The sequence below is a fragment of the Neltuma alba genome, unplaced genomic scaffold (assembly GCF_004799145.2).
Source record: "Neltuma alba isolate B1F8T4 unplaced genomic scaffold, ASM479914v2 tig00007203_pilon, whole genome shotgun sequence".
NCBI classification, from domain to species: domain Eukaryota; kingdom Viridiplantae; phylum Streptophyta; class Magnoliopsida; order Fabales; family Fabaceae; genus Neltuma; species Neltuma alba.
Genome location: NW_021634708.1, coordinates 61,782 through 76,423, shown reverse-complemented (window position 1 = coordinate 76,423; position 14,642 = coordinate 61,782). Strand labels below are relative to the sequence as shown.

General features: G+C 36.8%; 2 protein-coding genes across 3 annotated transcripts; both read right to left on the bottom strand.

Moving 5' to 3' along the window:
* Nucleotides 1-1,490: 1,490 nt before the first annotated feature.
* LOC114751991 (AT-hook motif nuclear-localized protein 6-like) lies at nucleotides 1,491-6,187 on the bottom strand. Its single transcript, XM_028940702.1, is given in 6 exon segments — nucleotides 1,491-2,242; nucleotides 2,538-2,645; nucleotides 2,648-2,701; nucleotides 3,221-3,352; nucleotides 4,061-4,128; nucleotides 5,474-6,187. Coding segments are annotated over 6 exon segments (1,143 nt in total). The 5' UTR covers nucleotides 5,934-6,187; the 3' UTR covers nucleotides 1,491-1,921.
* A 1,887-nt stretch (nucleotides 6,188-8,074) lies between these two features.
* Nucleotides 8,075-13,768, bottom strand: LOC114751987 (65-kDa microtubule-associated protein 3-like). 2 transcript variants are annotated; one of them, XM_028940697.1, is made up of 14 exons: nucleotides 13,477-13,768; nucleotides 13,150-13,188; nucleotides 12,553-12,638; nucleotides 12,212-12,418; nucleotides 11,579-11,830; nucleotides 11,211-11,420; nucleotides 10,961-11,116; nucleotides 10,718-10,877; nucleotides 10,484-10,635; nucleotides 10,305-10,392; nucleotides 9,549-9,622; nucleotides 9,365-9,439; nucleotides 8,996-9,251; nucleotides 8,075-8,794 (listed from the first exon to the last, which is right to left on the bottom strand). In XM_028940697.1, the coding sequence occupies exons 3-14, from the start codon at nucleotides 12,622-12,624 to the stop codon at nucleotides 8,334-8,336; spliced, it is 2,163 nt and encodes a 720-aa protein (XP_028796530.1). In that variant the 5' UTR covers nucleotides 12,625-12,638; nucleotides 13,150-13,188; nucleotides 13,477-13,768; the 3' UTR covers nucleotides 8,075-8,333. The 2 variants fall into 2 exon arrangements, with proteins under 2 accessions (XP_028796530.1, XP_028796529.1); XM_028940696.1 differs by lacking the exon at nucleotides 13,150-13,188.
* Between the last annotated feature and the right edge of the window lie 874 nt (nucleotides 13,769-14,642).

Here is a 14,642-nt window from a genome sequence, read left to right as displayed (position 1 = left end):
GATAATCTTGATGGACCTGAAGCCTCAGGCTGAGTTTTTGATCGAGAAAGTGAGCTTCCTGTCTATATGGCCGGACCCAAGCAAAAACCTCACAAACCAGAAGAAATTCTAAGGAATATCCCAGAAGAAGAAGGCAGGGAAATGTCAAAAGATCAGAAGAAAGAGGAGGAAGCAGCTGATGATTGCAGCAATGAGGAAGATTTAGAGGTAGAGGTAGAAGAAGAAATAAAGAGGAACAAGATGATGATGATGAGCTAAGGAGAAGAGTGGAGGAGTTCATTGAGAAAGTAAATAAAGGCTGGAAAGCGGAATTTTTGAGCGCATAATTTGGTATCAGAATATCTGCTTCTTCTTCTTCTTCTTCTTTAACAAATTTCTAGCGAGGATTGAAACATAACTCAGATATCAGTGTGTAGTGAGACTGTGCTGATAAATTTTGTTGTACAATAGAGACTAAGAATTTCACTTTAGTTGAACAAAGGAGAGTGAGTTTTGTTCACTTTTGTTGAGGATAATATGGCATATTCTTACTCACATGGATAAGGAGAAAAAGCGACGTGATGGGCATAAAGGGCATTTGCTGTTTGAGTGAAGCATCCATGGAGATTCCTTCTATCTTCTTTTATGATTACTTTCTTGATAAAAATAAATTTTCTGCAAAGCAGTCTCAAGAAAAATGGTCCTCTGTATTTCATTTTTATGAATTGAAAATGCAAATACGGGACTCGAAGGGCTAGCAATACCGTGATAGATGCAACTTCACAGAGGGTGTTTTTGTTTTTGTTTTTTTATTTGGGAGGGGGGGGGGTGTGTGGGGGGGGGGGGGGGGAATGGGTTTGAATCTGTAGGCACACTGGTTTGAAGGTTTGAAGGCAGCAATTAGGTGAGGCCTCAATGCCCAGGATAACATTTTGTAGACATTTATCCTGCAAAATGTTTTGACTATTGAGTATAAACTTTTGGTTTTAGATTGGAGATCATATTTAGCTTTCAGTAAATAAACAAGCGAGTCAAATTTTAACAATGCGTTAGACATTTATTCATGTTTCAATTAGCTAGAGCTGCTTATCTGAGTCAATCCATTAATCTATGAAGAGGTTCTTTCTAAAAAAAATTTTTCTTGGTTTATTGTTCATGCAAGCATGAAGATCCCGTCTCTCTCATTTGGCTGAAGTATGAAAGCAAGGATGAAGAATCAAGAATCAAGGGGGAAAAAAAAAGCACTATTCTAAAATGTTTAAAATATTGTTATCATATTTATTAGTGTCAAACACTCTAAAACTAGATAAAAGCATAGAATAAATTGCGAAACAAATCACTGATCGTACAGTGCAAATTATGCTGCTGCAGAAATGATGGTTTAGTTCTGCAATACATTGTAGTAATGTTTACGCGTGAGTAATCTGTCTATTCTTCTCACATTCTGGTCAGTGAATAATAATATGATGATGTTCCGATATCCAAAGAAGAAAGAGAAAAGAACCATGGGAGAAGCTGAAACGCAATTTTTTCCTTTCACCACAAATAATATTAGAAGTTGCATATCAGAAACACCCACATCCATCCACTCACATTTCAGACATTAAAAGATAAGCAAATGAGGAAGATGACGACGATGACATCACATATTTTCCTACATCACAATAATACCACTAAATAAAAATGAGAGAAAAACACTATAACACTACTAGAGATACAACATCAGAACAGACAGATGGAAAATCTAGCAGACGAGATCCCATAACTAACCTAAGTACCAAAGTACAACCTCGGAGTCAAGACCAACTCGACACTCATCCAGCTAAGGTTTTGTCTTCATAATTAGCCAACATGTTATATTTGTCAGCTTATGTCAAGAATGAGTGAACCTAGATGTATGTGGCTGACTCTGCAGACACCACTTACCTTACAGTGAAATCGTTTAGCATGCAACTCCAGCATTTGTTGTTTGGCTGGGGTTAGAGTCCTTTTCAGGATAAAGTGTTAAATCATCATCATCAGCATCAGCATCATCAGCAGATGAGTTGCTAGAGCCCTGGCCGTTGTTAAAAGAAGCGGTGTTGTTGTCTGCTTGAAATGCAGCAGGAGTCATAATAGGCTTTACTCCTCCGAAACTGATTTTTATTTCATCAACTGGGATGGGATTATAATGTCCAGATGCAACAGGTGAAAAATGATTCGTCTTTTGTTTCTTGGGTTTCTGCATCTGCTGGTGGCCTGGAAGAAAACTGCCCACAACAACCTGGTGCAAAAGGCAGTTCAGAAAAGTACTAATGTGAAGTGAGTGTGCTTAATAAAGTTACTATTTGACCAAAAAATGATTCAACAGGCATCTTATTTTCACCAGGTGCTTGAATGTTTCATCGATGAACAAGACATGTGTAAAGCTCTTTTTGGTGTTTACAATGAAATTATCCAAAATGAGTATATTGAGTGCGCATTTTTTACAACTCAGGACTCCGCAAACATCATGCTGCCGGGGAAAATTTGATAGCAAATACTTATAAAGCAACCATCTCTAATAGCAGTTGGTTTACCTGCACAGGACCTGCTGCTACCAACAGACCAGCAAGGCCGCCTCCCACAACTCGCCCATCTGGACCAGCCAAAGAGACACTCATCCCACCAGATCTACTTCTTGTCACACACCGTTCTCAGAAGGCATATATGAACCAGATAAAGAAAGAATCTCAAATCGCCCCTGTAAAGGCATCAAATAAGCTAAGTGTGTTAATACATATTCAAACAGCACCATAAGTTCCATTGAGCAGGAAGATGGGTTAACAGGAACCCGCATAAAGGGAAACATGACAGCGGTTGGACTTATGTTACATCAGCAAAAGTCACAACTGAAAATATCAATATCAATAAATATACATAATAAAAGTAGAGTCCTTGATACTGTTTTTTAACTGACATATGGGGTTTCGTGCTTTTATACATGCATATCCATATAACTTCTATGTTTTCCGTACCATTCAAAAAGAATTTTGAAAACCCTTGCAATGCAAGTAGGGTTGTTTTAGCTTATAATTAAACCTTGCACAATCTTAGTCAGGGTATATACAGAAGAATTTGATACTTTACCTGAGGAATACATACTAATTTTTTTTTAAAAAAAAATCGGCATTTAAAACAAGTGTCATCGTTGCACATCATGCAGCTTGAATCATGATCTGTGAATATGAACCATCTGACAGGAAAGTAGGCTCTTACTTACCTCGTATGTCAAGGTACCCCCAGAAGAAGTTGGTTGGCGCAGTGTAACATTAGAGATTGTTCCATTTGCAGAAAGAATACAAATAGCGCGAGATCCTTGTTGAGAGAAGGACATGACCTTCATATTAACATCCTGAACCAGGACGCAGGAACATAAACATTAGACGTTAATATTCTGTACACCACATATAAGATCAGATGCATGAGGAGGGTGAAAACTCAGCCACCAATATGTTACAGCATATTTTTTAATATGTCAACTCCTAGTCAGATATATAAATTTTATATTCACAATTCACCAATATTGTGTAATTAGTCATTCCTCCAATTAAGAGCTTTTAATAAGGTTATATCACTTATTTGATAATACCATCTAGTTTTTTCAGACCTCTGAACCTGTCTCAGGAACCTTTTACTGTTTCATAAGCAATGTAGGCTACTTTAATAAGGAAAACAGCCCTTTTGGCCATTATGACATAATCCATGTAAACCAATTAAATATTTAACATTCTTTAAAAAGATCAGCCTATCCTGAACTATTATATCTGTTACTAAAATAATAAAATAATGCACTTTTTAGATATATATTCTAGATCATTAATAATTATTACTAAGCAAACATACATTTTATATTTTTGGAAGTAGTTTTATAACCTACGAACAAATGATGTCAACACAAGCAAATAATGGGCGCATACAGATTTAAACATGCTTCAAAACATACAGGAAAGAAAGGGATATATAAATTTTGTATGTATAGCAAAACATGAACAAAGTTACAGGAGGAAAACTATAATTAACATAGAATGATATTGGCATAAAAGCAATATGCACGGTATACCTCGCCAGCATTAACAGTAAGCACATGAGGTGTGAAATTGGCACCAACTGAGTATGCAATCCCATCACCTACGATATCAATATCCATGTGGTTAGTGACCTAATAGGAAATGAGGGCGGTGAACTAAGAAAATTAAGGCAGGCGCAGAATGAACTCTGATTCACCACAAAATTGCAATTATCAGTTTATCAAACAAAGTTTATGCGAAATCTGAAATGATGACATTAACTTTCTTTTTTCAGAGATGAGATATTTAGTCCTCTTCTGGGAATCACGTTTACACAGGAATCTCTTAAGTAATACCAAAAAACAAAACGATTATGACATTGCAGCCTGAAGCAGAAGTGGCAGTTCTATTAAGACAAAGCTCAATTCAAACTCATTCATTGCTTTAGCACATAAAGGCGCTGGGGTGGGGTCCTACCACCTTAAGGGCTCCCCACCCGAGACTACCAGGCATCTGTCATCGACTAACACAAAATTTAGTGGTCATATCCCGCCTCTTCGTAATGTTCAATGATTTTCAGAAGCATTTCATCCATGGAAGACAAAAAGATTCGTGAACTCAAACAAGATTTCTTTACAATTATTTGAGATGTAAACAAACACTGTCATTCTAAGATGCCACTCTCACCCTGTATTAATGATGAAAATTCTCATCTGAACAAAATTTCCATAATAATAACTATTTCGAATAGGAAAGAATTATCCTTGCTGGGATTAGTCATTTTTCAGTCTCAGGGCCCAAGTCAACATCTTGAACGCAGTTACTTGGTAGCCTTTTAGAAATAATAATTATTAGTTTCCTTCAGACCTGTGCAAACCGGTCACATCAGCTAACAACAGGACTGAACCTATTGAATACGCGGGCGCCTTCAATTATTCTAACTCTGATTAGTGATTTCTGTGGTCAGAGACAATGCCATCTTCCCCACATAAAAGGGGAAAAGAGAATCATAAGCCACCTGAAGAGATAACTTGACCTCACTTTTTATTATAACCACAAAAATATAAGTGTCCGCCTCACCTTCTCTCCAGATCTTAAAGGGAATCTCAACCAAGGGTCCACTTTCGCCATCTTAAACTCTACTACAAAGGCATGAATCAAATCCAACAAAATAAAGCTACACTAGAAACCCAGATCAGAGAAAACAGCTATTCCTCCACATAATTATACCAGAACCCGTTACAAACAAAAGGAAAAAAAAAAAATCATATTTCAGTCGACACAGTATTATACCCCTATAAATGACAAAACTACGGGTTAGATAGAGCTCACTGTATTGTATTTATTGTTCTCGAGCTTTCAGACACAAATTGTCAAGCAACGAATCACTGTTAAAAATGAAACGGTAAAAATAAAAAATAAAAATCCCAAGACTTTAAATCCGCAGATCAAAAAGCTACTTGTACCTGGTCCAGGGCTTTCAAAATCGCACTTAAACGACTTCTTGACCGATTCGATAGGCCGCCCTCTACCCCGTTTCCACATTGAGAAGTCCCCAGTCAACGGAATTGAAGATGAAATCGGCATCGGCGACAACGCCAACGCTAATTTACCATCAGGTCCGTACTTCCTAGGCCTTCCCCTTTTCTTCTTTACTACATCCGTACTCCCCGTCGCCGCCGCCACGCTGACTGGCTCTGGCGCCGAAACTGAAGCTGGCAACGGAGCTGAAGCTGGAGATGAAGTTGGAGCCGTAATCGGAGCTGGTGCAGTGGCCAGCGCCGGCGCGGGGGCGGGGGCCGGCGATGCACCTGTGGACCCGCCAAACAGTCCATAGTTTTCACTGCTCGGAGTTACATGGTGGCTTTCCGGAGCATCGTTAGCCTTCACGGTGAGCCCAGCGAAAAAACTATCTTTTTCTTCCATTTAAATGAATCAAACCGAAAAATAAAGAGAAAAAAACTAAGCAGACCAAAACCTCAAAAACAATAAACCCTACCCATCGAAGATTAAAAGACTTTCACATCAAGCGCACAAATAATTAGAAAAATCAATCCAAAGAAAGAAAAAAGAAGCCCTTCCAATGGAGAAGTAGATTTGAATGGCCGGGAAGTGAAATCCAGAAAGAGCGGCAATGAAGTCCAAGCTAAAAAATTAATTAATCTAACACAAAACCTGAAAACTACAACCCGTATTCTCAGAAAAGTCAGAAAGACGAAGAAACTAGTGACGTAATAGCGACAGTTGAGCAAGCCCTCCGAGAAAAACGCAGTACTGTACATCAAATCTCCGCCATTGCAGAAAACGCAGAGAGCTTCAAAATTAACACAAAATTTGGAGGAAAAAAATTTCTACAATTACAGAGAAAAATAACAACTCCGGTGGATAATTTCTCCAGAGTGGTACATGAATTTAGGGTTTTGCAGGAAAAGGAGGAGTAAATAAATAAAGTTGAAAAAAATAGAAAAAACAAATAAATTTAAAATAAAGTAATTAAATATTATAAAATTAATTAACAATTAATATTTTATTTGCAAAATTGAAAGTATAAATTTTGGTTAAGAAATAGGTTCACGTCCGTCTTGGAAATTTAATAAAGGTATTTAATAAATGATTGTGAATGGGGATACTTAAATGGGATGTAATAAAAAAATACATTTTTTTCAAAAAGAAAGAAAATACCTTTTTTCATATAAAACTGGCATACATATATAATATATATTTATTTAAAGCCCCTTAAACAAATATTCAAAGCTGTAAAGCTACGGTTGGAGCCATTACATTTCCCCAACTACTGACAAGTTCTTTGTCTTTTCACTTAGATTAAAGTTGACCAACGAACTCTCATTTATGTTTTTACATCAAAAATTAAATTTTCTCCCCCTGAATTGCCCTCCAATCTCTCCTCAATCTACTGTTATTGCCACCTTAACACATGCTCTCTCTCTCTCTCTCACATATATATTAATATATCCATATATAATATATATACACTACAATATTATATAATTATAATATAATTGCCCCAGCTGTACTTTTCTTTTTTCCTTTTTCTTTTCTTTCTTGTTTTCACACCATGATCAAATTAAACTTTTCCCAAGAAATTTGTCAACATTTTCTGATCCAGGTGAGAGGTGAGAAGAATATATTATATTATGATTTTAGCTATTTTAGTTATTTGGGTAAAAAAAAAAATTTTTTTAAGGGAAGTGCTTAATGTTTTGTTCGTTTCAATGAATTTTCATTTTATTCCCCATTTTCTTGTTCAAAAATCCGTGCTTGCTAGATTCCTGTACAATCAGATGATCTCAGGTTGCAGTGAAAAGGAAACTCCTAGAATTACACATATATACATATACATATATGCATATACGTATCTGCAATTTTCCATGTTTGGAATGGGATGGTGATTGAGGGGATACTTGGCAATCCGGGCATCAATTTAGGTGAAGCAGGGAGTGGAGAAAAAATAAATTCCACACCATGTTCTTCTTCAACTTGACTAAACACTACAGAAATTGTCCAAACATTTCCTTTTCTAACAGAAGATTTGAAAAAAGTTGACTTACTTCTGGAGGGATAAGGGAATCTTCATCCTCATCATCCAAATCCAAAATATTTCCTGCAATTCTTATTTAAAACATTAATTTACTCATATTTAGTTTAAAAATGAAGTCAGTTTTAAAATTTACTCATATTTAACATCATAAATTATATCCCGACTTGCATCAAGCTTTATAAGAAATAAGAATTAATATTTCATTTGATGATTTATATTAAGAAATAAGAATTATCCAACTAATCTTCTTAAAAAGTGTTTTATAAGAAGAACAGGAGAGAGTAATAATAATAAAAATAATAAAACAAAACGAACATGCTCATGTTGGCTCTTTTTAAAGAAAGAGCATGACAGGGACACAACAATAACATCCGCCCTTTGTGAGACCATGTCACGTGCTTCTATTAGTATATCCATCAAGGAACCTGCTTCTTGTAACTGCCATGTTTCTTGCTAGTACAAGATTGGAATCAGACCAGAAAGAAAGGAAGGAGAATATTCAGTTCAATGTTGGAATCCAGAATCTCACATTAGTATTTTAGTAATGAGTTTTGACATCCTAGCCCACGTCCACTTGTCGTGGACTATGTACACAACACACAACAATCTAAAGCCAATTACACCCATTGACTTGAGATTATCATCATCCATCACCACCAGCAGGGAACAACAAGAACGTAAGAGGATTTAGTTTCCGACAACGTCCGGTAATCATGTCTAATTGTAATAACAAGAGATAACCAAACCTCAACAAATAAAATGATCAATCAAGATGAAAGAATGAAAGCGAGCCTTCTTTCCTCAAAAGAATATTCAACCTCTGAAGCAAAGTCACCTGCAAGAGGAACCGGGGCAGGAGGAGGAGGAGCTGGCGTGACAGCCATGTTCATGGGAGCCGACACGGTGGAAGGTGTGGATGGGTAAGGAATAGGCATTACTGTCTTCGGAGTTCTGTTCTCGTCTTCGGCCATAATCGGAGCTACCTTGGAAGGTGTAGAGAATGGCACAGTGTTTGGTGCAATAGTTTTCTGCAACTTCTCACTGTGTGTGTTGAGTTCATCTGTGGGGTTCTTCATGTTAGCTTTAGATGATAAGTTTGAAGCAATGGGAGAGAAAGGTTGTCGCATCAACGGCGATTGGATTTCACGGACAGCACCGGCACCAGTAGCACCACCGCCAAATGACTGCTTTTTCACAGAACCACCGGTAATATCCAATCCCCTTCTAACTGTAGATACACATTAGGAAGATGACATTGAAATGTTAGCCTTCCAGGAATTCTAAGTTGTACGCGTTATGAAGGGAACTCAGTGTAAACAAACATAAATGATATAGGCGTTTTTTGAAACACAAGATCTGAAGTAACTCAACCAAGTTAAAGGATTCATAGATAACGTGATAAGAGCTATTTCAACAAGCCAAAGCACACCTGATGATAAAGATGAAACAGAATCATCCAGGTGATTGTCAATATGGTGGGCAATGTCAGTCTTCCTCATGGGTCTTGACTGAGTTGCTTTTGGAGTTTGAACCATTGCCCCTCCAAGGGAGACTCTTCTACTAGCCGCACCTCCTGTTGACATCCTAGGGGCCTTTTTGGCGCCCTGAGCCTTCGAAGGGCTTGGTTTTGACCCATAAAGTGCCTCCTGTTCTGCTATTAATTGTCCCTGAAGCTTCTTCAGATCCTGGAACAGGAAAAACAAAGCCGGTTTCAAAATTACCAGTTTATACATCACGTCTCAAAGTCTAAAGAAAATTTTATTAGAATAAATATTTCAATGCACTAAGAGGTGCATACCCTCTGCCTACGACGTTCTTGCTCTTTCTCTTCCCGTAATATGGTATATTCTTCCAGCATAGAAAGCAGACGGATCTGAAATGCCACACGTATCAGGAATCAGTTAGAAGTAGATTAACTTTAAAAAATCAAGGGACTTTAAAATAATAGAAGAAAGTAAAAAACTTTTGGAGAGCGTACTTACACCATCGTATGTAAATTCCATGCCTTTCTCTTTTTCCCATGCAACAGTTTTTAAAGCCAAAGCATCTACCATTGCTACATAAAATAAAAGCGAAATCGTAGTTATGAATTGTAAATAATCCAAAAACAGGAGCGTTTCACATAAAACCAGAGTTCATACGAAAGATGCAAAATGATACAATGGACGAAGGCATGAAGCAGAAAACTCGAAGCAAAATTTAGTCCACCAAGATCATAATGAGTTGGTGTTCATTAGTCCAATAGTCATTGCGTTTTCTTCTGGCTCTTTGGAATTAAGACATCAACATATTAAAAATAGCTATCTCATTTCAATATTGCCAACCTGCTAAAGGCCCATATAAAATTTGATCGCAAAGCACTATTATGCCATTGAAAAATTGATAGGTTTTTTTCTTTTTCTTTTTCTTTTTTAATTTCTCTTAAGTCCACGGTTCATTCTTATTTTTGTCATCTATGTTTCACTGAGACCTGTTGGATGTCTACAATTGGTCTTTTGGCTCAGGCCAAAGCTAGCATTATTAAGAACTGGCGCTTCATTTCCAGATTGGCTAAATCCCCATACAAAGTTTGATCACGCTGCATTAACAGCATTAGACAAAATAATATACAATTAGTAAACAGTATCTACAGGTCCACTGTTCAAACTTAATTTTGTCTTGTCTTTATCTCAAGCCGTAAGGAAAAAGATCCGATGATTAATCAACAACCATGGCTCAAAAGTAAACTTCATCGATACCTGGAAGTTTATTAACCAAGGCACGAGCTTTCTCAGCTCGCTTGAGAGTAAGATGAGCACCTCTCCCAGCATTATACCTATTATCATCCTGGAAGAGATAGACAAATGAACAAAGGAAATAATTATGGTCAAAGGTATAATAGAAGTAGAGATATAAAAGGAGGATACAAACAACTAACCCTGTTATACTCCTCAAGCCAAGACTCTTCATCACAAGCTGCCAACCACTTCTCAACCTTTTCAAGTATTTCTTTTCTACTAAAAGCTTCTTCTTTGACCTTGGCAATCTGAAGCTCAATTTGTTCAAGCACATAAGCTGGGTCCACGGATCCTGCATGAGAAACGAAGGTGCAGGCATTTGGTTAGTCGAAATAATTGCATTCAAGTCCTGCAATGTCACACAAGAAAGTTACCTGACTCTATAGCTTCAACAGCAAATTCCACTGCATTATCTATTACAGGGACCAGATGCACCTTTCTACAAATCTCCTCTAGCTCTGTTCTCTTCTTCAATACAAGCTCTTTCATTTTGCTTGCTTTTAATTCATTTAACCTACATACTTCTGCCTCAACCTGCGTAAAATTATTATTTTATGAATTCTGAACCATCAAAAATGAAGAAGTCCAGTCTAAAACACCAGTTGCCTATAACTCACATAATTAATGAAATCCACAGACAAGGTGTTAGGCTCAGTTATTTCATATTCTGAAGCAGCTACATTACAAGTAACATTCTGAAACATCTGTTGCTCTTCGACTGGTGTATCCATCAAGTCCCAGAGCTCCAACATTGTTGTTGCAAGATCTTGGAGCTGCCAGATCATAATCAAGTTATTACTTTTAACGTGAAGAAGCAGCGCAAAAGTCTTCATCAAAGAAGGAATAGTATTCATTTCTACATTTTACCTTCTGCATTCTCTGCAATTTAACTTCCCGCAGATTATGTATAGCAGCTGCCAACTGCTGAATTGTATCATTCGTTACGCTCTTAGGCCCTTCATTTTCTCCTAAACTAGGGTGAATATTACTGACTATCTGCTTAAAGTCCATACCAAGCACTGAACAAAGAGATTTTAAAGTACACAGGTGGTCCTGGACTTTCTTGAGACGTTCGATCTGTTGAAATGAAATATGTAAGTGCGATCATCGTAAAGAAACCAAGTAAGGTGTTTTAGAATTTGATTAAAAATTTAAAATAAAAAAGATAAACTAAATATTAAATGGTAAATAATTAAATAAATTACTAAATTGGATGAACTAGAACATAAATTGACCTTCTCTTTTTGGAGTGTCTGCAGCTCTGCATGCAATTCTTCAAGCTTCCTTGAGGACAAGTCAGATTCATCTACAGCCCTTTTAGCAGAAATATATTCTTTGGACCCATAGATCTCATTTGAGATATTTAATATCTGCTCTTGGACGTCTTTAAATTGATCTCTTCTGTCAGACTTCCTTTTCCGCATCTCCTCAAGTTCTGGAAGAATTCTTGCAAGCTCTTGTTTTAAACTTCCAGCCTTTTGATCAGACTGAAAAAAAATGAGAGAGTAACCTCTTCAGTAATGTAAAAGGACAACTAATCTTGACGGGGAAAAATATAACCCAAAAATCAGAAGCAGGGATCGCTTTGTTGCTAACTGCTGCTTCTGGGAACACTAGACCATTTTAGGTGCACATCTTTTGCGTAAGATTATATTAACAAGTAAAAAGCTTAAAAACTGAATTCCATAAAATTGAAATATGATTAAATCAGCACACCACGGTATCATTTAACTTTGCTAATTTTTGTCCCTTCTCAATTATTTGTAAATGCATGGCCCAAGCCCCATTATCTCAATCAGGAAATTAGCTATTAGTTATTCTTAAAATATCTTCATCAAAATAGTAACCTCTGGTAAGTATTTTCCAACCTGCCTAATATGCACAGGCCGTTCTGCCATTGCTGAACATATGGCTGCAAGTTCTGCTTCATAATCAGCAATTGCTTGCCTCAACTGAGCTCTACTCCTATTTGCCTGATCCACCTTTCTTCTGTAAACCTCTAGGCACTCTCGTTCAAGCTCAAGCAACATCTTATCTCTTTCAGTGTCAGGCTCCCCAACTTCATCCCATATTATCTGATTTTGGAAAATTAATGTAAGGTAGTCAATGACATCTCAGATTGACCTTATAAATGCATAGGGTAGTTAACGAAATATGTAATTCGAGTGAGGTCAAAAAGTAGGACAGGTGAAGCAACATTAATGCGTACCTGAAGTTCATACAGAAGTGATCCACATGTTGTTTCAAGTTGCAGAAGCGGATCACTTTGTGATTTAGACATTTTGGAGTATTTATCTGCAAAGACATGTCCATTCATTGTTTCAAAAAATCAAAGCAAAAGAAACTTCCAAGACAAAAAGTATCATCCTGATTTGGTTGAAATTGGCGAGCCACAGATATCTATCAAACAAAATTCTAGCAAAAAAAAAAAAAAGGATTGACAAATGACAAATTTAACAGGCATCAAGGAGAAATTGTTGGTATAGAATTACTAATCAACGGGGGAGCACTAGTAAAATGGTCATAAGAAGCATTAATGCAGAATAGACTATAGGTTCACTTAAAAGGACATATACATATTGTGCCATGGTCTCCTAGGACATGAGATATTGCTGCTGGAAAAAGTTAAGTAAAAGACTTGTGATCATAGGCGGACCTATATTACACTCAGTGAGAGCAGATGGTGATCATAGGCGGACCTATATTACACTCAGTGAGAGCAGATGCCCCCACTGAAATCTTTGAAACGTGAATAGTTGATATAATGCCCTATTAATTTTTGTTCCTGATACTTTAACGAAGATACCTTCGTGAGTCAGTTGATTCAGGCCACTCCTCCTAGCCACTGAAGAATGAAGATTTGAACTCAAGCTAGTAAGTCGCTAGTAATCAGAAAGAAGAGGGCACAAGCATAATAGCTATTTACACACCATTGAAGCGTTAATAAACTCAATCCTTATTCAAAAGCGTCAATATTCAAACAATTACGGAACCAGATTCAGAGCCAAATTAAAATGTAAAATTTACAACAAAGCAAGAAACGGCACAGTGTTGACAACCAGGCTGGGAACAGATGACGCGGGGAACAAATTCAAATCTAGATCCAAAGCCAGATTGAACAAATCAATCTTACCGGATTTTGCAAGTAGACAAACTCGTAGGGTTTAAAACTTCTCCAGTACTTGCCAGAGACGGCAACGCAAGGCTGACGACGGTGAACGGTGTCCGACGGCGAGCTCGACCAAGTGCGGAATGCAAGTGCTGACCTGAGCAAGATAGGTAACTACTTTGCGTCCGGATTGTGTTTCCCCCCACAGAATAGTCAAATTTCCGGTCAATATGTTGCCGAGAAGACGAGAATGGGTTTTTCTGAGACTCAATCTGCAAGAGTGCTTTAGGAGTTTTGAATTCGGATCAGATGAGAAGTTAGAGAGAAAGAAAATGTAGCCGTTTGAGGAAAAAGGGGACCGTTGAAGAGCGGCAGGGGAGTGTTTGATTTGGATTTATTATTACTTCTCCGAAATAAATTAATAATAAAGGAAGCAGAATATTTGAATTTCAAATTCGGAAGAGAGACGAAAAAGGCGCATGAGAGAGACGACGACTTTTTTTGTTTCTGTGGTGCACAAAAGGGAGAGTAGGATCGCGTGTAAACAAGACCACCTTTATCATCGGTGCGCCTGTTATTAATACTCTATTTTGCAAGTTTTTTAAACCGGAAATATAACTATATAAAATATTAATATCTAATAGTATTTAATTATAAATTCATATAAAAAAATAAAATACGTAACTATATATGATTAAACACTTTTTTTTTGTCCAATTGTATAAAACACTATACAAACACCGTGAAACATAACCATGACAACCACGAAGCAACATCAAAAACATAAATCATTCAATTCCTGCATTGTCAATTTCATTATTGACACTTAACATCTCTTTTCAGCGGTTTTAAAAGAAGTAATGGTAGATTAAAAAAAAACAGTTTTTAAAAATAAATTTGACTAATCAATCGGCAGTCAAATTGGTTTTTCTTGGAATCCAATTCATTGAATGATTTGGAATAAGCTTCAATTTAGCAAAAATGTTTTCAATTAGGCTATTACATCGCCAATTTGCAATCACGACTTTCTCGTTAATGAATATTTTGCAAAGTTGAATAATAATAATAATAATAATAATAATAATAATAATAATAATAATAAAAGTCATCCTACAAAAGAGGATGTGTATAGTGTATACATGAAGAGGTGAATGTGGAGCATTCATAAATCCTATATTATGAGATTTGAT

Bases quoted from the DNA above. Each gene is read 5' to 3' on its own strand.
- LOC114751987 (XM_028940697.1), bottom strand. From the start codon at position 12,624: ATGTCTAAATCACAAAGTGATCCGCTTCTGCAACTTGAAACAACATGT. The intron at 11,831-12,211 runs GTTGGAAAATAC...ATTTTTTTTCAG, and splicing joins GGCCTGTGCATATTAGGCAG to TCTGATCAAAAGGCTGGAAG. The intron at 9,440-9,548 runs GTAAGTACGCTC...GTGGCATTTCAG, and splicing joins TGGAATTTACATACGATGGT to ATCCGTCTGCTTTCTATGCT.